Source organism: Pezoporus flaviventris, unplaced genomic scaffold (genome assembly GCF_033815535.1).
Source record: "Pezoporus flaviventris isolate CSIRO_AGI_PZ_B2104156 unplaced genomic scaffold, CSIRO_AGI_Pfla_v1 ptg000066l, whole genome shotgun sequence".
Taxonomy (NCBI): Eukaryota; Metazoa; Chordata; class Aves; order Psittaciformes; family Psittacidae; genus Pezoporus; species Pezoporus flaviventris.
In genome coordinates, this window is record NW_026892614.1 from 11,684,840 (window position 1) to 11,707,435 (window position 22,596).

Genomic DNA, 22,596 nt, shown 5'->3' on the forward strand with positions numbered 1-22,596 from the left:
TTCAGAATTGCACTTATAATATTATGTCTCTTTCTGCTAAGTTAAACAAGGATTACTTTTTTTATTTATAGTACTTCCTACAGTGTTTTTGTGCTTCTTCCTCCTGTACAGGAGAGACAACAAATCTTGTTTCCACAGCTGGGAATTGACTGTGGTGAGGGGTGGGATGAATAATGCTGTAAATCACAGAAGTTTTGTTTCTGTGTTGATTAAACAGGAGGTGAAAAGTCCTGTTTGTCAAATGGAAAATGGTATGGGAGGGAAGAAGAAAGGAACTGAAGCTTGTAAAATAAAAATAACAATTGGGAAGTGTTTTATTTAAGAGTACTTTAATGGGGATAGATATATGTTTGAAATGCATACTGAACCAGCAGCATTTTTCTACAGGTCTTGCTGTTTTTATACATCTCTATTTTAAACAGTAAGGTTCTGCTAATTTTTATTTATAGTGTTCCAGAGCCGCTGGTAGTGAAACTGATTTTATGCCAACATGTTTATCTAAGAATTTCTGAATTTTAATTGCAGAAGATGTTAGATATTTGAGACTTATGATGAAATGTGATAATAATCTGACATGGTTAAAACTGTTTGTTCTAAACAAATTAAGCATTAGAAAGGCAGTCCAATGATCCATTTTAATAGAGAACATTGAGAGTAAGTACAGATTTGGAAGTTATGGAAATAATGTCCCTTTATATTTCAGCCTTCTGACGGTCTTCCTTTTCATAACTTTGCTATATGAAGTGTAACTCATGGTCAGCTCCAGTAAACAACAGCAGATGTAACCTCTGGGTAACTCTCCTAAATACCGAAACTAATGATTGATATTTTTAGAATGACATGGTCATGCAGAGTATTTTAGCTCCATTTTCATATTGAGACATTATTTCTTTGGCTTTCAGCTAGCCCTTACTGTAGAGGCACAGATTGAAGGGTGTTTGTGGCTAAATACATTTTACCAGAGTGACCTACCTCCTGTGTATAATAAACTCGTGTCTTTCAGTTTGTGAAATAAATACACACATGCGGTATACTTTGTAGTATAGCTTTTTCTCAGAGAAAGTATCACATTTTATGTTAGAACCATACGGTTTTGTTTACAGTATTAAGCAAGGAAACTACTGGACTGAAATATTTTAAGATTACTCTATATCCAAAGTCAAATTATTGCTAAACAGCAAAAAATCCCCAACTAACAACCAAACCCCAGTTTTCACATCTGTACATATTGGAAATACATAACTCTATTTTTCTCATATAGAATCAATTGCTGAATGTGGAAACTTCTGTTTTTTATTAAAGAGTAAGTTCATGAATAAGCTGTTTGTGCAGAAGGTTGGGCATAGGATGAATGTGCATCAGAAGCTGGAAAATTATGGTTTGATCTTCTGCTTTTGTGTGGTTTCTGGCTCACTAATACATGATAAATCTCAGGAAAGACTACAGTCTGGTTTGATTCTTTCAGCCCTGTGTCTCTTATTCCTAAAGAGTACAGAGCTTTTTTAAGGTATTGTGAGATATTTGAGTATCTATTACTGTGTAACTTTAACTCAACTAAATCCTGCATGATACAACAAATTTCTTAAGGAAATTGTATCTCTGTATGTTAATGCATTGTTGGCTTTTTTCTCTCTTCACACAGATGGTGTATTGTGTTTTATCTGGAAATCTCTCATGACACCTGTTGAGAGTATTCTTGAATTTCTTCTCCGACGTCTTACTACAAATGAATTAAGCACTGTAAGTAATTATTGTGAGACATACTTTAGTGTGGTTTTTGATTGTTAATTTGATTTAGCAATGTTCTTGATTTTCATATAAAACAAATCTGATAGTGGAGAGTCCCCAGAATGTGAATACCATGGAAAATCGGTGAGAAAAGTGGTTCTGTGTCAAAGCAAAAGTTAGGGTTGAAGTAGGAGAATGGTGTCTGAAAGCCAGTGCCAGTTCAAAGGTGTAATCTCTCTCAAAATTACATAAGGAGTGGTTCTTTCTTCACGTGGTTCTTGAGTGCATGGCTTTGTGTGTGGTTTTTTTAATGTGAAGAAGAGTTGCAAATAACTCAAGAATAAAAAGCCATAAAAACAAGCAAGAACGAAAACATAGTGGGCAAGAAGTGCAAGGCACAGTGTTGTGTATGTACAGGTTGCAGTGCTGTGCTGTGATCTGAGAACTGAGTTGCCTTTGAATACCACTGACACTCAGGGCCAGCTCTGGTGTTTTTACATGGCACTACTTTGGGCCCAGGAAGGTAAGTTAAGTGAACTTGCCAATTAAAAGAAGTGGAGATTTCTTTCAGAATTTCACACTGTCTCTTGTAAGGCATGCTCCAGAGCCCTAAAACTAAAAGAACCTGTAAGTTGAAAAGGTTTAAAAATAATAATAAAACCCAGACAAAATCCAAACTAACAAAAAAACCCTAACAATGACAAAATCCCCTGAAAATTAGGGAAAGGTGGTTCAGCTGCAATGACCTGTTGTTTTCCTTCTGCTGTCATTGTTACTATTGGTTTTCTTTCTTTTCAGCTCAAGTTTCCTTCTTTTAATGCTTTAGTTTACCTTTGTTTCCTCTTTTAGGTTGGTGATTTGGATCGTTGTGATCTGTACTTAGCTTTAATTCCAGAGATAGTGAATCTGTGTTTGCAAGTCAGCTGGAAGAAAGTACCATATATAAAGAGTTTCATTTTGTCCCTTACAAATGCATCTATTCGTAATCTTCAGGAGAGAAATTGTAAAGAGGTAATTTAACATTATTTACAACAGTAAATATTAATATAAATTAAACCAGTAAATATTAATTAAATATTATTGTAATCGTTACAGGATATTTCTGTTATATGAGCTAATTGCATAACTATATGATAAATGTAACAATCTGCAAATATTAATATTTATTATAAATATATCTGATACAAAATAATTTAAAAAATATGTGAATATGTATGTATATACATGCCCTAACACAGTTGTATGTGTCTTCAGTTGGCTTTGTACTGTTAATGTAAAATACTTGTAGCTAAGATTTGTAGCACTCTTGTTTCCTTACCTTAAGTTTTTAGAAGTCTGTATAGCTAAAGTAAAACGTTAGTTGTAATAATGGACTTTTTAACTTTTATAAAAGGAAGAGATTTAAATTAAGATTTGTTGGGTATAATCTTTGGTATTTTCTGCATTGAAGTGATCAAGAACACGTAATAACACAGTAAAATTGGCAGTATTTGATTTGCTAAGTTTACTTTTCTACGGAAACAAAGAGCAAGACTCAATTTTTTTTTTCTCTTTATATGAATTACATTCTCATTCTAGTAGTTTCAAGTAACATTGAGCTTTTAATACCATTAGGTTACTATATGCTTGTTGGCTTTTTTATTGAGACTTTCTATTTCATGCTTGAATATATGTATCACACAAAATAACTATAGTAAGTGTTGTGACCGTGTAGCTTCTTGGAGCACTTAGCATGTGGTAATCTGAATTTCAGCTGTGTTACTGCATCGTGTTTCTGACTACGTGGACCTGCATTTTTTTTCTAGTTGCTATTCAGCTATGTACATAAACTGCTACCTGGCAAGATACAAGTGTTCCATCAGAGTCAAGCTACACACCTGCACTTAATGAATATTTTACTGTAATTTGCAAGATTTATACTTTTTTCAGTGCTTGTAACTTGTGATTGAGTGCACTGACCCAGCCAAGCAAAGCTGTGTTATGCATAGGGTAAGAAAATAAGGAAGTAGAAGGATGCAGAATTATGATGTCTGCCATGATACAAGTAGGAGGATTATCAAATGTATCGGTAAGCTATTTTATCATATTAGAAGAAATTGGTGTGTGTTTGTTCATGTATGATTTGGTTTTACATAGGAACCAAAGCTTCAAGAACAAATTAAAAAAGTAGCTAGCATGGCTTCACTTACAGCAGTTTGTGAATTAATGGATCGGAAACCTGAAGCACACCTTGACTCTCTGCCTTCTGTGGATGCTCTGAAGAGGTTTATTTCCTTTTCTCAATTCAATGATGTGTTAAAGAAGCCATCTTATATTGGAGAAGAAAGCAGGTACGTCTTTGCTATAGCTTCAGTAATTCTCCAGAACAAACTTGGTTAATGTGGAGCTGTGATTAAGATGATGGTTTTTCTTGTTGTTTTCTTTGATAACTTTTTGCGAAGATAAAAATGAAGAATTCTGAAACAAACTATTCATTCAGTTGCTCTTTTGTTTTAACATTCAGGTGTTAGAACATTAAAGCACCCATAATTAATCAGACCAAACATGCTTTGCTTAGTCCTTTAGAGATATGAAGCCAGAGCTAGCTTTGAACATTGCTTATCCTTATGTTAAATTAAACATATATACACGGCACAAAGCTATAACACATATACTGGCAAGTTGAAATGGAAATTACTGTTGGGCAAGGGAAGCCCAGAGCAAGCCTGAGGGCCAAAACCCAAATACTTGGGTAAGAGAGATAGTCAGCATATAGTGATGTTTCCATCGAATACTCTCCCAGATGTTTGTGACTGATGAGACTGTCTTAGCCTGAACTGCTTTTTCTCTGTTTAAAAGAACTTTGTCGATTTCTCTTCCATGAACTTGTCCAGTCTCCCCTTGAACCTGTGTAAATTTTAGTGTCTTGACATATAATGAGTTTGTACAGTTAAGCTGTTCCTGGTGATTAGGAACGTGCAGGATAAATGAATACAATATGTATTTAAGAATAATATTCTTCTTACAGCTTAAGTGAAGAAACAACATTTCAAGGATGGGGGAAGATAGTTGCACGCTATGTTCGTGACCAGTGGATTTGCCTTCGTTTTGTTTTAAGTTCATTTCCTACACTGGCTCAGGAACATGAAGAAACTTCTGAAATGTTATATACAGTTGAAAGGTCAGGCAAAATTCTACAGTCTGCATTGGAAGCCCTAACTATACTTCCTTCAGACCAAGTTTTACCTGTGTTTGACTGCATGAAAGTCCTTGTTCCCAAGGTAAAAGATAAAACTACTGTACACTATTGATAGTTTTGGGGGTGTTTTTTTGTCTAACGCTTTGTTCTCTTTATTTTCAGCTTCTGGACTCCTCAGAGGCTCTCTGCATAGAAGCATTTGATTTAGGTTGGAAAATTATATCTTCTTTGAGCAACACACAACTGATATTTTGGTCCAATCTAAAAGCTTTTGTTGAGTTCGTCTTTGATACTGAGGTTCTAGCTGTTGCTGCAAGTGCGAAGGGTCAAGCATATGCCAAAATAAAAGAGGTCAGTTTTAAGAATTCTGTTTTGGCAAGGGAACATAAATTTTATCTGGATCTAAAAATGAATTTTATCTTCTATTTTCACTTCAGCTATTGTGAATTTATCATTCCCAAAAGGTATTAGAGAGTGTTAAGAAAAAATATCTGAGAATTAAATTGAGGATAAACAAGTCTATTGTTTGGTTTTGTAACAGAAAAGTTAAAGTACTATTTCTTTGGTTTTTTAGACTATTCAGTTTTATCTGCATTGAAAAAATTGTTTTTTCAGTCTTGTTACTCTATTTTTATATTATACACTTCTTCTTAGATGTTTTAAGGATTTGCCACCTGAACTGTCACAAACTATTAATATTCTGCAACGAATATGCCTTTTTCTAATAGTTCAGTGTTATGAAAATACTTTAAGTTAGAAGCTTTCATGGATGTTGCTGAATGAGACAACCCTAGCTGCTTCTTTAAAAGGTTTTTTTTATCCTCTGGGGTCCAGGTGTAGAACATGGTAGCGCTGCCTCCACAGTCAAGAGCTGCATGCAACTTCCTGTACTCCAAAAGTTTGTGTGTTGGGGTGTTCTTTTTCCATTTTAGGTCACTAAAACCTCATTTAATATTGAGATGTTGGTTCACCTTCTCTTTATATATTAGAAAGTTGTCTACTGTTTCTTTTCTACGTAATCCTTTTTGGGTGGTTTGGGGTTTTTTTTTGCCTTTTTCCTCTCTGAGCATCAACGAAGTGTTTGCACAGAACAGTCCACAATGACTGCAAGACTTTCACCAGAGCAGTAATACATTACATACTAGTTACTAGTATATGTGTATGCTTAGACTTGGGTCTCATGTGCTGCATTGTACTTGGCACAGAAATCATGTGAGGAGGGGCTGCAGTTTTGCCTTAAGTCATCATAAGTAGCTGTGTCCTGGTGTCACACTTGCATTTGTAAAAATTAGCAAACGTCTCCAGCTTTATTTTCAGCACAGGCACTCCAAAATGTTGTGATATCTCCAGATTTAACTTCAGTGTCTTAAAATGCAGCCTGTTTTTTTGATCTGTTCTTTTAGAAAAGTTGCTTCAAATGGCTGTTACTGTCATGTATTCTAAGCAGTAGATAAGACTTTGCAATTGTAGTCTTCATATGGACATAAGTCAAGATACATATGCTAAGATGGTAAAATACCTGTTCAGTTCTAGGTATCGGTTAGTTTTTTCTTGTAGGGAATATCTGTAATGGATAATTGTGTGCTCAGTATTGTTGTAACTGATGAACTTACTTTTCTTTGATCTTAACTTTTGTTTAAATTCTTAGTACTACTGTATTAACATCAGTGTTATTATTTCAAGCATTATGTAAGATGTATTTTGCCAATGTTGAGCATCTTGAGTCTGTGTGACAGCTATCCCATTGTCTGCAGTGGGACATACCATGACAGCAGGCAACAAGGAACTAAGGAAGGTCTCCTGTACTCAACAAAGGGCATCTGGTTGAGCCACCTTCTGCCCCTTCATAAGAAAATGAAGATAAAGTTCCCAAGCAAGTGTCTGCTTATGTATATTCTTATGCAAATCCTCAGCAGTCTCTGTTGCCGTTGACCCCTTGTGGAATGGCTGTATAGTTTTAGCTGAACAGAAAGGAAAAAATGAAACTCCTTGGTACAAATTTGTCACAGAAGCATAATTTTAATTTCATCTTCCACAGTGCACTCCTCCTTTTCAATCCTTAGAAAGGGTGGAACAGAGGGGTATTGTTAAGCCAGAAAAGGGAATATTGCTATGGTAGAATCCAGATGGACTTTGACAGAAGTGCCCAGAGTACTGTGTTCTTAGGCTTAATTTCTTCTGCTGCACTTTTCCTTTGTGCTCATTTGAATGTTAATTGTGCTAGAACTTAAATTTCTTTTGTGTGTGCTGGGCTTTTACTATGTTAATGAAACAATTGAAAGACATTCCAGAATTGAGAAATGCGTGGTAAATGTCATTCCGCTTCCCTCCACATGAAACGTGGTGGTTCAATTTTGGAATTATTGGGACAGTTACTATGTGTGTCTTTGCACTAAAAGAAAGAGTTTGAATACTTTGTAAAAGGACCAGCTGTTCCTAGGATTTTATTTTGTTTTTTCTCCCAGAAAGTGTTTCTCCAGAGAGCATTTCAGTATTTCTGTTTACGCTCTTCTTGGGCTTCTTGGTACCTTAATCCTCAGCAGTGTGGAACAACTTTCTCTGTAAAAGCTGGGTTACTGTCAGGACTGTCACATTATCAAAAGGGGATATTCAGAGCGGAGAGGAGAAGCAGCCTTGTCTGGAAAGAACTGTCACACTTCTGGAAAACCATCCTCCTGGACAGCTCTAATTGATGTTGTCTATAAAGGAATCCATAAAAAAAACCACCTGTTTATTCTGAATCTCCCTGTCCTCTCCCAAATGCTTGCAATTGCTTAGAAAAAATTTACTTTGTAACTGAAGTTTACTCTTGCACTTAGCCTAGGAAAGAAGAATTTGGAGGCCATTTTCCTTGTTTATTTTTTTCTCTTTCTGGAAAAGTTCTAGGCAGCAGTTTTGTTTATCTTAAATATGCCCTACTCAAAAGCAAAAAATAAATGACACAACACATTTTTCCACTTGAACTCACATACAAACTTTTAACTTCAGCATGAATGTAACCCTCATTAAAGAAGAGAATTAGTGATTTGGCTACCTATAGAAGAAATTTTGTTTATTTTCTTTCTCAATTGGAAAGGATTGATTGAAAACACCAGGTTTGTACACATGAAGTAAGCCCAGGTAGCATTTGTTACAGTTATTGGGAGATTTGTGTGAAGCAGCTGGTGTTTCATCTGTTTAAGCAAAGAACAGTTCTATCTTTTGTTAATTTAATCAAATAACTGGGACAGTTGTTGCCCATTCACCTGCCCATATAATCAGAGAGTTGTAGATAGATTTAAGACAGCATTTACATGAGCAGATATAGGATGCAGAGATGATCAGACCTGTTAAAATAGATATCACTGCAGTAGTATTCTAATAATTCTAGTGCTTCTGAAAACTAGATTTTGAATCTTTTCTTTCTTTTCAGATAATTTTCAAGCTGATAGATATGTCTACTACAAAGACTGGCGTATTCAATGTAGTCCTTAGTCATTGTTGTCAATCTTGGATATTTCCCACTGTTGATGAGAGAAGTGCCTTGACAAATGCTTTCGTAAATGCTGGAAATTATTGTGAACTTATCACTGAGGCTTGTGTCTTTGGAACTGTATTTAGGAAAGATCAGAGGTATAAAAAACATCTTTGTGATGATATTTGTTACCATTTTGTGCACCTTGTTTTCTTTTTAACCTTGAGATAACTATTGTAAAACAATTTTTGTATGGTATTCTGCTGATTTTGTTGCTTTGTCTTCTTTCATCTGTGAAGACTTATTCAGGATGTGCATGCCTTCATAGAAAATCTTGGAGAAAAATGTGCAGCAAACCTTGTTACGGAAAGGTAATGATTTGGAGGATATATCTTACAATATTTAGTGTGAATTGTGTCTTCTGTTACCATTGATGCTGCAATAGAATAGATGCTGGTTTTGAAGTCATCTTCTTATCATAGTATCTCTTAAATTGGATGGGACCCATAAGGAGTACATTCATAACTTTATAAAATATTGGTAAAAGGGATATACATTATATTCATAATTCATATAGTGGCTACTGGATTACTGAATTTTTTTTTTGTCATTTCGCTACCACCTTTACTCAGTAAATGAAAGAGAAATAGTTCTAACATAGTGTTTTGAGAAGTGTTAGTAGTTGATAAAACCTGAGCTTTTAAAAAAATCTGCTGCCAAAGTTCACTACTCCATTTTAATTATAGAATCATAGAATAGTTAGGGTTGGAAAGGACCTTAAAATCATCAAGTTCCAACCCCCCTGCCATGAGCAGGGACACCTCACACTAAACCATGCCAGCTAAGGCTCTGTCCAACCTGGCCTTGTATATTGCCAGAGATGGAGCATTTACCACTTCCTTGGGCAACCCATTCCAGTGCCTCACCACCCTAACAGGAAAGAACTTCCTCCTTATATCCAGTCTAAACTTTCCCTGTTTAGGTTTTAACCCATTACCCCTTGTTCCATCACTAAAGTCCCTAATGAAGAGTCCCTCCCCAGCATCCTTGTAGGCCCCCTTCAGATACTGGAAGGCTGCTATGAGGTCTCCATGCAGCCTTCTCTTCTCCAGGATGAACAGCCCCAACTTTCTCAGCCTGTCTTCATACAGGAGGTGCTCCAGTCCCCTGATCATCCTCGTGGCCCTCCTCTGGACTTGTTCCAACAGTTCCATGTCCTTTTTATGTTGAGGACACCAGAACTGCACACAAGACTCCAAGTGAGCTCTCACAAGAGCAGAGTAGAGGGGCAGGATCACCTCCGTTGACCTGCTGGTCACGCTCCTTTTGATGCAGCCCAGGATATGGTTGGCTTTCTGGTCTGCGAGCACACACTGAAGCTGGCTCATGTTCATTTTCTCATTGACCAGCACCCCCAAGTCCTTCTCCACAGGGCCGCTCTGAATCTCTTCTCTGCCCAACCTGTAGCTGTGCCTGGGATTGCTCTGACCCAGGTGTAGGACCTTGCACTTGTCATGGTTAAACTTCATGAGGTTGGCATCAGCCCACCTCACAAGCGTGTCAAGGTCCCTCTGGATGGCATTCCTTCCCTCCAGGGTATCAACTGAACCACACAGCTTGGTGTCATCGGCAGACTGGCTGAGGGTGCACTCAATCCCACTGTCCATGTCAGTGACAAAGATGTTGAACAAGACCGGTCCCAACACTGATCCCTGAGGGACACCACTCGTTACTGGTCTCCAGCTGGACATTAAGCTCCATTAGTGTTCTTCATCAGCAATGATGAACAGATTTTAAAATTCTGGTTCTGGGTATTTGCATGTAGTCTCACTACAGGAAACCTGATGGCTGAAGGTTCAAGATGATGTTTGGTACTTTTTTTTTTTAATATCATTTAGGAATTCCCGATCTCTAAAAAAATTATTTTGATTATTCTTTCATTTGTATTTTACAGTACACATCGAGATGATCACTATGTTCGGGTTTGTGCTATTAAATTTCTGTGCTTGCTGGATGGATCGAATACCTCGCATAAGACACTCATGGAAGACATTTTCATCAAACTACTTGACAAAGTAAACTTGTTTTCTCTGCTATACAAATGTGATGTTAGTACAGTTACTAAAATGCAAAGTATTTACAGGTGATGGGGTTATTTACGGTTATTTGTATAGTCTGTCAAGGGTTGTCCAATAATACACTTTTTTTGGATTGTAAGGCAGAAATTACTTCAGCTGAACAAAAATGGTGAAAATTCTCTCAGATTTATTTCTCTCTTTTTAGTGGACGTTCTGACTTCATGAAACATTATCCAAATTGTAACCATTTTTGCATTACAAATCTTCCTTTAGGTTGCATCTTGAAGCAACACGTTTCACTTTAACAATTGGAGAAGGCAGACTAACTTGAATTGAGAGAGCTATTGTCTCCTTGGGAGACCTTTATAAATAGATTTCATGGAGAAGGCTTGGGTCTCATTTTCATTTACATCATATCTCCTTATGCATTGGCATGAGTCAGTGGTAAATTACCACAGCTACTATTGGAACATCAACCATGCATTCTGGTACAATAGAATTCTGCTTTTGTCTGAAGAACAAGAAATGGGTGGTCCTTCATTCTTGTCAGTTAACTACTGGAGAAGAAAGGATAATATTTGTGTTACAAGTCTGATAAAGTGGGAGAAGTGAGCTTTAAATGTTATTTCCTTACTTGCTTAAATATGAAGCTTAAATATATAAAAGTAAAGTGTGTTTGCATTTTAATATTAACATGGGACTCGGATCAAATGCTTTTCTTTTTTAAAAGTAAAAATAGTTTTGAGTGTCACATATTTTGAAGACCATAGGGAAAGCTATATGAGAACATGAATTTAAAATCTTTTAAAAGCTTTATTTATCTAATCTGTTTTCTGTCATGTGAAACATCTCTATTGCAGAATATCAATTACTGTCTCAAAGCTAGAGCTGTATTTTGAAGCTAATCTTGATTGACAGCATGACTAAATCTTTTTTTTTAAATGTAGACACTAAAGTAGAAATGTTTTATATACTCATCTCTTCAATTAGGATCTTTAGTTGCTACATAGCTAAATGACAGATTGAGTGCTCGTGCTCCTTTTTACGTAGTACTGTTCTAATTGTTCATGTACAGTAGGTGCTGGAAATTCTTAAGCCTCTGCTGTTTGAAGAGTCTTACTACTTTTTTTTTTTGTGCTCCTAACTAAAAGTACTAGTAGAATTGTTTATTTTTTAACTTTCTAAACTTCTCATGGACAAGCTTCAAAATTTATTTCTGAATAAATGAAATTAATACATTTTTCCTAACTTTTATATTTAATGCTGATACTAGGTATGCAGTAGGTGCTGCTTTCCCAGTACAGTATATTTCCATGTATTCAATTTTAAGGGAATAATATGTAATAAACTTTTTAATTTGCTTTTAGGATGAACAGGTATCCAGATCTAGAACACGCTATTATGCAAACTCTTTACAGCATAGAATTAAAAACCGGGTATGGCAGACACTCTTGATTCTTCTTCCAAAGCTTGACCAGGTATTGCTCTTCACTGTGAATTCTTAAATAAATATCTCCTTTCAAAGATAATTTGATGTCATTCAAACTGCATATGTTAAATTACAGCCCAGTATAAAGGGCATGCCATTTCTGTGGTTGATGTAGAAGTTTTGTGTATTTTCATTCTTTCTGTCTGAATTCATGAATTCATGATGCATTTTTAGAGTTCACTTGAAAACTGGTTCTTGGACTTGTGAGTTATAGGAGACTAGATTATGCCTCTTAAAGCTAGGTAAACTCTGTGTTGAACGTCCAATTTAAAGGCTTTCATGTAGTAAAAATGTTGCTACTTTATGAACACTCAGAATATTGAGAAATCTTAGTTTCAACTAACAGTTCATAATTAAATAATTAAAAGGTATAATAAAGAAATGAGATGGTTCTAAAATGTTTGCATCTGAGTATTAAAATATTTCTAATGTTATGATAAAGGTGAGAATGTTCTTTCATTTAGATTTTTTTCCCCTTCATGGAAGTAACTAACAAGATACCAACTGATTTATGATCTTTATTCCTCAGAATTTTTTGTGTGGAATCCTTGGCAAAGTCTTTCAGGCTGGATTTGGTAACAATCAGGCATCTGTGAAATACTTCATAGAATGGATTGTTATCACGAGTCTACATAGATACCCCCAATTCCTTAACAAATTCTGGGATTGCTTTTGCTATGTAAGTAAGAATTTTGGCATTTGCTTGAAGAATAATTCAAAGAGGGTACAGTTCATCACCCCATACCTTATTTTCTATGTATTCCGGTTTCCCTTTGGAAGCAATGACAGCCAATGAGCCAATCAAATTAACTTGGAAGTGGATCTGAACCATAGTCTGAGATATTTGTGATATAGAAATAGCTGAAGACGAATGAATTTTTCCAGCTGAGATTTCTTGAGCACATTAGGTACTGCTCTGGGCATAGTGAGTTGGAGTACTCTTCGCAGTCACAATAGAAGAACCATCAGGAACACACAGATGCCCTAGATTCTGAGTTTAGGAAGACAATGCAAAGTCACTTGTGGTTTCCACACCCAGCTTTTGTCTTCTGCATCTTGTTTGTCCATGGGAACACAACTTGCATAACACACATTCAATTTTTGGCTTGTAATATGCACTTCTCTCACAGTGGACTTCTGTAATGTGGTTCCAAAAGCTGGAGGCAGGGTTTGAATTACGGCATCCAAAAGTTGTAAAAGGGTTGACTGAGGAGAACTTACTTGCTGCCATTTCATTTTTACATCTTGGATGATTAAGTAATCATCTGTAAAAGTTGACTTGTGCAAATAGTAATTGTCTATATTGATATTCTTGAATTTGTTAGCATTGTATATTTGGGCTGAGTAGAACACGTATGTACTTGCATCTCCTCCAGTGCATAGGGAGACATTACTTGCAGTTGTGCATCTACTGAAGCTCACCACTCATAATAATTAAATGTAGATGTCTTCTTTTTTATCAAATAGCCTAGTTGCTACTGTAGTTTTTAAAACAGCTAAACAGTACAACAAGAATTAAATTAAAAAGCTATATACATACATTTTTTTGCCCCAAACGAGGGAAGTTTTTAATACTTTGCTTGCTCGTGATGCTTGCTGGGGTTTTGTTCTGATTCATCTTTTTTATTTTTTCCCCTTCACAGGAGAAAAAAAATCTTTCCATTTACAATTTATACTTTTGCATATGTATACACATATATAAGTATACAACTGCACAAAGATGCCTTGTCATGCCTATCTGAACTGATAAAAAGTGTTGTAAGGACTGTAGCCTTTTCCTGTTCGAGTTCTTTTCAAAAACTCATGCAGTTGGAATTACTGTCACTTTAGTAGATGATTATCTGTTGGGTTAAAGCAATCTCATGCTGATAGCAAAGGCACTGAATCACAGTGGGCCCATTCAAACAAACAGCAAGCAGAAAAGATACAGATTTATGAAAAAGGAATAACGATTGTATTTTCAGAGGCTGTCCTGGAAAACAGTGACTCTGAAAAGATTTTTCAGGATCATACTGAAAAATAAGCTGCTTGAGCACCCAGTGCAATGCTTCAGCAAAATGGATGAATAGGAAATATATCTGTAAACAGCAGAGTTGAATAGAAGTGTGGAAACTCATTTCTTCCAGTACAGAATGTGGGTGAGGCAGCTGCTACTATTTGGTTCTGCTGGCTGCTTGTTCGGCTGCTTGTTCAGCTGCTAGCTGTATTGGTTCTACATCCAATACTCGTGTGTGATGACATGGAAAATTGCAAGCACTAAAAAGAATCCCTGAGGTTTTTATTGGGTTTGGGGTTTTCAGAGTAGGGAATACAGCAAATTTGGGTTGAATTTTAGCTTATTTACACTGCTGTATATGTTGTTCTGAATAGTGTGTTAATAAAATGCAAATAACATATTAGGAAAAATGAAATCTGAACTTCATATTTTAGTAGATTTTGCTGTGGAAACACATGGGGTTTGTTAATAGTATGGTATTATTGCATGTGCAGAACATGCTTTGAAAACTTTCAGGATATAATATGCGTATTTCTTGTTACATTATCTTTTGCTTTAGGATGAAGAAAAGCTTAAAACAAGCATCTGCACATTTTTATCAGTGTTATCACACTTTGACATCATTCTTCAAAATACCTCTGAGAAGGTAAGTTTGACTGAAAGTGTTCATTCTTTTCCAGTTCCACTGTATATGGATTTCTGAAATAAAATCCATTATCACGGTTTTTCAAAGGTTCAAAGGTTTTTCAAAACCTTTTTAATACCTACTTCCTGCTAAGGTATGCTTTGGTATGGAAAACAGTGAACTTTAAAATATATGATGAGATACAGTCAGATGTTACATTAGAATAAGTACTTCATATCTGTAGCAATCCAGGCATTTCTATTATTTTTTTTTAATGTTTGCATACATTTGCAAGATCAGAGCTAGAAAATCAGAAGTAAACAGAGGTTTCTGTGTATATGCAGAATTAATAATTTTTAAAGCAAATTAGTGCATTGTCAAAACACTTGTTAGGGTGGTATGTCTGTGTTCTACTGAAAAGGAAGGAAGAAAATCAGAACCGCATTATGAAGCCTGGTTTCGCACATCTACATACTATTAAAGCTTCTGACTTTCTGAAATGCTCGGTTTTGAGTAAGCCACTGTTTCTTGGGCCACTCTTCCTTTTCTACTTCTGAATGGCACATTTAGCCTGAACATATAAATGAAAGAATCATTGGGCTTTGTGTTTTCTTTTGTAGAAACCAGCCTTGAAGAAAGCCCTCATAGTTGTTCTGCAGTGGTGTTTCAACCATAATTTCAGTGTTCGTCTTTATGCATTAGTTGCCCTTAAAAAAATCTGGGGCATGTGCAGAATGTTGCATGTGGAAGAATTCGAAGCTCTGACACCAGTTATTGAATCTAGCCTTCAACAAGTGGAAAACATGCATGGTACAGGGTTAGTAACATTCATCTTGCTTACAGTCTAACATGATTCTTCTGAGCTATTTGCAGCCAGCCTAACTTTCTTAAGCAGCACTTGATAATTTCTGTGGGAGTTTATGGGGTTTTTAACTCTGTTAAAATTAATTATCAGCAAAGTAAATGAAGTCATAATTCAGTATATCATCACAGTTTGAAAGCACAAGAGATGAAACTCAAGGCATGTTTGAACAGTGCTCATAGTTTAGAGGTGGGGTAGAAAAAAAAAGTCAGGAGTGCTTAATTTTCTTCTATGGTGGATTTTAAAGCAAAAAAATTCATTCTCCCAAACTTCTGATACCAGTAAATTCTTAAATATAAAAATCCAAGATGTTTTTGGTGTTAATACTTGAAAAAAAAACTTCTGTGGGAGGAAAGTAGATAGGGAATTTAATTTTGGGTGATGATTAAATAGGCTCTACAGAAATGCTTTTCTGCCTCCTGATTTGGAAATAGAGCAGTAAATTTAATTTTGTACTCTGTGCGTGTGACTTTGTGTGTGTGTATTCTTATTTTTTTAGCTCTGTTTTTAGGTTAATGAAAAATATTCAGTTTCTGACAGTGGTGTTGTCAGCCAACATAAACTCTATTTTTTCACAGCTGTAAGTTGTAACTAAACTCTAGGCTAGTATTCAGTTTCCTCCAGAGGCCTACCTAGATAGGATACTCTTTCTTGTGAAACTTGCTGCTTTTGATAACAGAATTTGGAGACATGTTACAGGCCTTCCTTGAAGCATAAGTAAAACTTATTTCCTGTATATTGGGGATTTTGTTCTTGTTTGTAAATAGGTCCTTACTTAATTGTTGAAGTATTTTATTTCCCGTTCAGTACATAGAATCATAGAATAGTTAGGGTTGGAAAGGACCTTAAGATCATCAAGTTCCAACCCCCCTGCCATGGGCAGGGACACCTCACACTAAACCATGTCACCCAAGGCTCTGCCCAGCCCGGCCTTGAACATTGCCAGGGATGGAGCATTTACCACTTCCTTGGGCAACCCATTCCAGTGCCTCACCACCCTCACAATAAAGAACTTCTCCCTTAGATCTAACCTCAACTTTCCCTGTTTAAGTTTGAACCCATTACCCTTTGCTTGTCCTACCACTACAGTCACTAATGAAGAATCCCTCTCCTGCATCCTTATAGGCCCCCTTCAGATACTGGAAGGCTGCTATGAGGTCTCCACGCAGCCTTCTCTTCTCCAGGCTGAACAGCCCCAACTTTCTCAGCCTATCTTCATACGGGAGGTGCTCCAGTCCCTGATCATCCTCGTGGCCCTCCTCTGGACTTGTTCCAACAGTTCCATGTCCTTTTTATGTAGAGGACACCAGAACTGCACACAATACTCCAAGTAAGGTCTCATGAGAGCAGAGTAGAGGGGCAGGATCACCTCCTTCGACCTGCTGGTCACGCTCCTTTTGATGCAGCCCAGGTTACGGTTGGCTTTCTGGTCTGCGAGCACAATAATAAATATGATTAGGTTGCCTTATTCCAATTTGATAATTAAAGAAAAAATTCAATTACATTGTGCTTTTTGTGCATCTTGCATTACTTTCTGCAATTGCAGGAATGCTAGAAGGAACTGGCAGCGAATCCAAGATCACTTCTTCTTTGCAACATTTCATCCACTTAAGGATTACAGTCTAGAGGCAAGTCTGAAATTATTGCTGATCTTTTTGTAGTTTTGCAACTACATTTTTGTCTGCCTGTGTATGTTCTAAGGTAGGATGAATAATGATGAACTATTATTCATTTAAAACTGAAAAATCACCTGATTGTGATGGATTTTAGACTAATGCTGCAGCTTAATTGTCTAATTAATACTGTGTTAAAAAACGAGGTTATTTAAGAAGTGGTGTATTTGATGAATTTGCCCATCTGTGGGAGTTAATCAGGTGTTATATATATGACTAGAAGAGGTACTTCTAATAAACGAAGAGCATCTACTTAATCACATGTAGTTTGTTAGGATTTTTAAGGCTTACGTTCTTAGAAGTAACTTTTGAGGATGCTTAAAATTGATGTGAATGGATACACATCTATAACTTCTAGAGCACCTCTTTCATCTATTCTTTTTGCTATAGCTTAAAGAACTGATAAATGAATAAACACTAAGGAAAGGAAGGCAGGCAAAAATACTGGTGCAGAGCAAAATAAGACATAAAGGAACTAAGCTGAAAATACAAGATAAACATGAATGTTAAAAGGGGTATGTGTGTTTCAAAAATGTCTAACTGGAGAGTGGAGGAGACTAGATCTATGAAAATTTGGGATAGCACTATATGTAAAGGGATCAATGAGAGATACATTAGTAAGTTATATCAAGTACAAAGAAAAACAAGTATAAGATCATGGAATGCTAGATAAGATATGTATGGTAAAATTACTAGAGATTAATTTATTATCTGTTTTGCTTGCTTTAGTGGTGCTCTGCTAATAACACTGTGTTACACTGTAGACTATATTTTACATTCTTCCCCGCCTTTCGGAGCTTGCTGAAGATGAATGGATCTCGCTCTCTAAATTCGATAGATTCACTGACATTCCTTTGCCACCAGCATTTCAGTGGTACCATTCTCGAACAGAATTTCGTGATCTGAAACCAAGTGACTGGTCCCAGCAAGACATGGGTAAAATATAGCTAATCTATATTAAATGTAATTATTTGTATGTAGTAGCTGTATACTTCTGTGTTCAATCTGATCTCTGTTTCTTAGCTGAAGTAGACTTCTATGTATGAGAGCAGAGTATATACCATAAAATAATAGTAAATGACTAATGGTGGCTACAGTATTACCATTTAGATAATCTTTACTGAAGCAGTAGTTTTGCTACCACTTGCCTATCTGTATGACTACTAATTGTTTTTATAGGCTCAAGTTCAGCTGAAACAGATAGCCAGACAGAATGGACTGATGTTCAGAAAAAGATTATACCCTGGAAAAACAGTACTCCTAGTTTAGACCTGGAAATGGTATTTCAGGACCGTGCTGCTAAACTTGGTAAATCAAACAGCAGACTGATCGTGGTGGCTTCTCTTATTGATAAACCTACCAATTTAGGAGGTAAGATTGATGGCACATCTTATTTTAGACCAGTTGGATAATAGTAATGAATTTCATTTTATGTTGATAATTAGAAAACTATTTAAGGACTGCTCAGAGAAATAGATTACTATCTTGGAGAGGTGGTAACCAAACAAAATACTACCTGCTTCAGAAGAAGGGATCTTCTATAGTTTCATTTCAAGGGGGGTTGGGGGAGGAGGAATTACACATAGCATGTATTAATGAAATAGAACTTTTTGCTGTTAAGTCATGCTCAGTTTCTTACTGCTTTTGTATTTTTTGTTACAGTTGAGTTTTTCAACATTGTATGTAGTTAAAGGAAATAATTTGCTTTTATGTTCTTTGTGGTAACAATTAAGCCAAATTTTATAGACCTACTAGTTTCTCATGATGTGGACAGGAAAGTGCCTGTTCCTGATTAGGTGCTTTTCACAATGTCATACAAGCTGTGATATAATAAATCCTCCAAATATTTTATTGCATTGTACTTGCTGTTGTCAGCAGTTTAAATAACTGCAGTGAGACTGTTAATGAAAAATAAGCCCACAAGCTGCTGCTGTCTGCATTGTAATGTGTCATTCTCTCAATGTAATGTCATTTAACAGGTATGGGTTTTATAGCTGAAGCATGTGTGTGTGTATGTGTCAATCCAACCCTGTTGAGCCTTGTAAGCTGACCCATTACTCTGTAGAAGCACACTGTCAGATATACTACTTTTCTAATTTTTATCTTTCTGATAAGTTACAAAACTTTTTTCCACCTTGGTAAATTATATGGAACAAGGTGTGGCTTGGAAAAACTGACGTAAAACTGATTAAAAATAGAGGACTAAAGTAACCATTTCTCTTGGATATTTTTGTCCTTTCTCAGTTGCTAAAATATTCTGGCTTTGTGTTTATTTGCTACACAAAAATCACTTTAATTCTTCTTTTTGCAGGTTTATGTCGTACAAGTGAAATATTTGGGGCATCTGCATTAGTTGTGGGCAGTCTTCATTATATACAAGATAAGCAGTTTCAGCATCTTAGCGTTTCTGCAGAGCAGTGGCTCCCCCTTGTTGAGGTGAATGGAAACATTTTAATAGCTCAGAAGTGTACTGTACATCTTCAGTTCATCAACTGTATAGTACAGTCTTTTTTTATCTGGTAAAAATGAACCTTTTATTTAACAGAAGCTCCCACTGTTATCGCTGAGACTTAATCTTCAGTAGTTTGGTATAAAATTTGGCTCAACCTCATAAAAATAGCTTATCACAGCAGTAAGAAATTAACATTATTTTTAAATTGATTGTGTGAGCTGTCATTGTTACTCTATTTTTTATAGTGGCGAGTTGGAATTTAATGTTTATTTATAAATGTTAAACAATGCTTCATTTATCTTGCTCCATTGCTTTTGGTAAAACTGTGGGGATGATCACCAAGCTTGCCTGGAGCTAACTTGTGCCAAGCTTGTAGAACCTATTATCTAGCTTATAAAAATGAGTTTCGATCTATATGTTTAGTATTTGGTAGAAAATGTTTGTGATATTTTATAATGATCAGTTTTTCAAGATCACTTTTAAGTCATCTGAATAATTGAGTGCAAATTTTTCACCACCTCCTCTCAGTGTTTATGTTCAGCCTATTCAGATTTTTCTTGATAGCTACAGCGTTTTGCCTAAAACAGAATAATGCTGCTGGACATGTGTTGTCATGCCTAGTCTCTGCATAGAAGTGTACTGATGATAGAACTTCAGAATGAAGGCATTTAATATGAATAAGCAATTTAAAGAGTAGAGTGCAGACAATTCTTCACTGCAAGCTATTACAAGTTGTAATGCAGGCATGTAAGGCAACTCAGCCTTGGTACTGGGTGTTGTATTGTTTTGGGAAGGAATTCCAGGTTAAACAACTATGCACCTTCTCCCTGTGATTCTTCTACATTCAGATGTAAGGCTTGTAGCTGTCAGAATCATAAAAAAGCCTTTTTGTTCATGGTATTCATGGAGTACATTTTTTGTGACCTTGTGTGCTATTGCTGAAGAGCTTTTAAGCTATGCATATGGACAGAGCTTTTGGAGATAAAAGTCATTCATCTTAAAAACAGTCTAAGTAAATTGATTTTCATGGTTACTTCAGAAGTTTACGGATGGTGATATTTAAATATTTGTGCATTTCTCTCTGCTTCTGATGGACAGGTGAAACCATCTCAGCTTGTTGATTATTTACAGCAGAAAAAAACAGAAGGCTACACTATTATTGGTGTGGAGCAGACAGCTAAAAGTTTTGATCTTACAGAATATTGTTTCCCAGAGAAGTCACTGTTACTGCTGGGGTAAGAACACACACGTTTTTGTAAATCTACTTCTTGAAGTCCATCCCTTCTAGTAGTCAGATTTTGGTCATGTGAAAACCAAGTGGCAGTGGTGAAGGTGGATTTAGAGTGCAAAGTGATCGTGGAGACAGCAGAGCTTGACTTTGTGTGCTCAGGAGCAGGTGGTGATGCCTGCTTCTGAACGTTCCTTCTCCTCATACTTAATACACTATCCAAACACTGTAACTACTTTTTTTATATGAGTGGAATTAGCAGCAGCACAGATGATAGTTTTCCTGGTGTGATAAGAGGTACCAATAGTTCATTTCAGTTATCTGGGGCTCTGGGCGTGTAGGCTGCAGTTTGCTCAGCAAGAAGGGGGCTGCCTGTTTGCTCTGCTTAACTTGGTGAGGACTGGAGCTGACTGGAAGCATGCATGGGAGATGCTTTAAAAATCAAGGGTGAGGCACAAGACAAAGCACTGTTTCTGCAGTACAACCAGAAGCTGGGACAACTTCGGAAAAAAGCAGTAATCAGTTCCTATAGGCAGGCAAGCCTCATTTGTGACAAAGGGAAGGCTACTTGAAGAAGTCTAGAGGAAAGTGCCTGCAAGTCAGAAAGCTACTGAATTGTAGGGTCGCCAAGTGAGATCAGGAAGACGGGCAAAAATACTGGGTTTTCAAACCTTTTTATATGTAGCTTGTCTTCAGAATGTAGTTTTCATCATTACTTTGTTCTCTTCTACTTAAAACCACAGTTCCAATTACCAATAGATAACCTTTAGTAACTTCTGGTGTGCTCATTCTGAAGAGGTGAAACACTTCCAGTTCAAGGCTCCAATCAGTCTCAACATTCCCTCATACCAAGACCTCACTGAATGTAAAGTGGGCAGTTAGAGCTTCCCTGTTGAGCCAGCAGCTTCATGCCCAGATCATTTCCTATACAGCTGTTCACTAGTTTCAAAATAAAGGTAGAGAGGAAGTCTTCATGTTGGGTGTTCAGCTGTTGCTGGAGCAGTGAACTGAATTTCTTTCTGACATCAAAGCTTAGTTAGGTCTCCCATATCTTCTTTTTTCTTTAATAGAAACGAACATGAAGGAATCCCAGCAAACCTGATTCACCACCTGGATGTCTGTGTGGAAATTCCTCAGCAGGGTATCATTCGATCCCTCAATGTTCATGTAAGCGGAGCTCTGCTGATTTGGGAGTACACAAGGCAACAAGTCATCAAGCAAAAACAGTAAAAATAACCATCAAGAGTTCTGTGCCTTATAGTACAGATGGGTGACTTCCTATGGTGCTACAATGTGAAATTCTGAATGGGCGAGATGATACAAACTCAGGGTGAATGAGGATTCTTCAGTTTTGCATGTTTTATTCTCCGTAATGTTCAGACTGACTTTTAAATGCCTTAATACTATACCTCCTTAAATAAAACTGTTGCATTGGAAATAAATACTATTTATATTGCATGTAGATTTTTTTCTACTATTGGAACATCAGTATAGTGTGTGAAGAATCCCAAACTCAAAAAATAAGTTTTTACTGCAGTTACTTCAATTGTGATGACCATGCTTGAAATGAAAGTGGTGCCTTCCTGCCTCAATCAAAACTTACCTGCAGCCAAAGCATTCTATGCCTCCAGCATGTTTTTCAAGGTAAATTCACTTACATTAAATGCCACCCCATGCATTAGGTCTTCTAATAGCTGCTGTTTTATAAATTGATGTCTGACTTTACCACATATATCAAAGTATTTTAAAATACAGTTTAATGACAAATACAAATCCTATTGTACCACCACCTCCTTTTGACAAGGAAGTTGGAATGGTCTTCTTATCTTAAGG

At 36.4% G+C, this 22,596-nt stretch overlaps 1 protein-coding gene across 2 annotated transcripts in view; it reads left to right on the forward strand.

Moving 5' to 3' along the window:
* Positions 1-22,221, forward strand: part of TARBP1 (TAR (HIV-1) RNA binding protein 1) — a 34,083-nt gene extending 11,862 nt beyond the window's left edge. Inside the window, exons 13-30 of one of the 2 annotated variants that reach the window (XM_061471250.1) lie at positions 1,643-1,740; positions 2,578-2,739; positions 3,865-4,058; positions 4,736-4,988; positions 5,069-5,257; positions 8,319-8,518; positions 8,660-8,731; positions 10,315-10,435; positions 11,806-11,916; positions 12,457-12,606; positions 14,483-14,569; positions 15,169-15,365; positions 16,957-17,038; positions 17,848-18,019; positions 18,263-18,454; positions 19,395-19,519; positions 20,634-20,770; positions 21,834-22,221. In XM_061471250.1, coding sequence (XP_061327234.1) covers positions 1,643-1,740; positions 2,578-2,739; positions 3,865-4,058; positions 4,736-4,988; positions 5,069-5,257; positions 8,319-8,518; positions 8,660-8,731; positions 10,315-10,435; positions 11,806-11,916; positions 12,457-12,606; positions 14,483-14,569; positions 15,169-15,365; positions 16,957-17,038; positions 17,848-18,019; positions 18,263-18,454; positions 19,395-19,519; positions 20,634-20,770; positions 21,834-21,993 — 2,702 coding nt within the window. In that variant the 3' untranslated portion in view covers positions 21,994-22,221. The remainder of the gene's footprint in view (positions 1-1,642; positions 1,741-2,577; positions 2,740-3,864; positions 4,059-4,735; positions 4,989-5,068; positions 5,258-8,318; positions 8,519-8,659; positions 8,732-10,314; positions 10,436-11,805; positions 11,917-12,456; positions 12,607-14,482; positions 14,570-15,168; positions 15,366-16,956; positions 17,039-17,847; positions 18,020-18,262; positions 18,455-19,394; positions 19,520-20,633; positions 20,771-21,833) is intronic. The other variant, XM_061471251.1, reaches the window with a different exon arrangement.
* Positions 22,222-22,596: the final 375 nt, after the last annotated feature.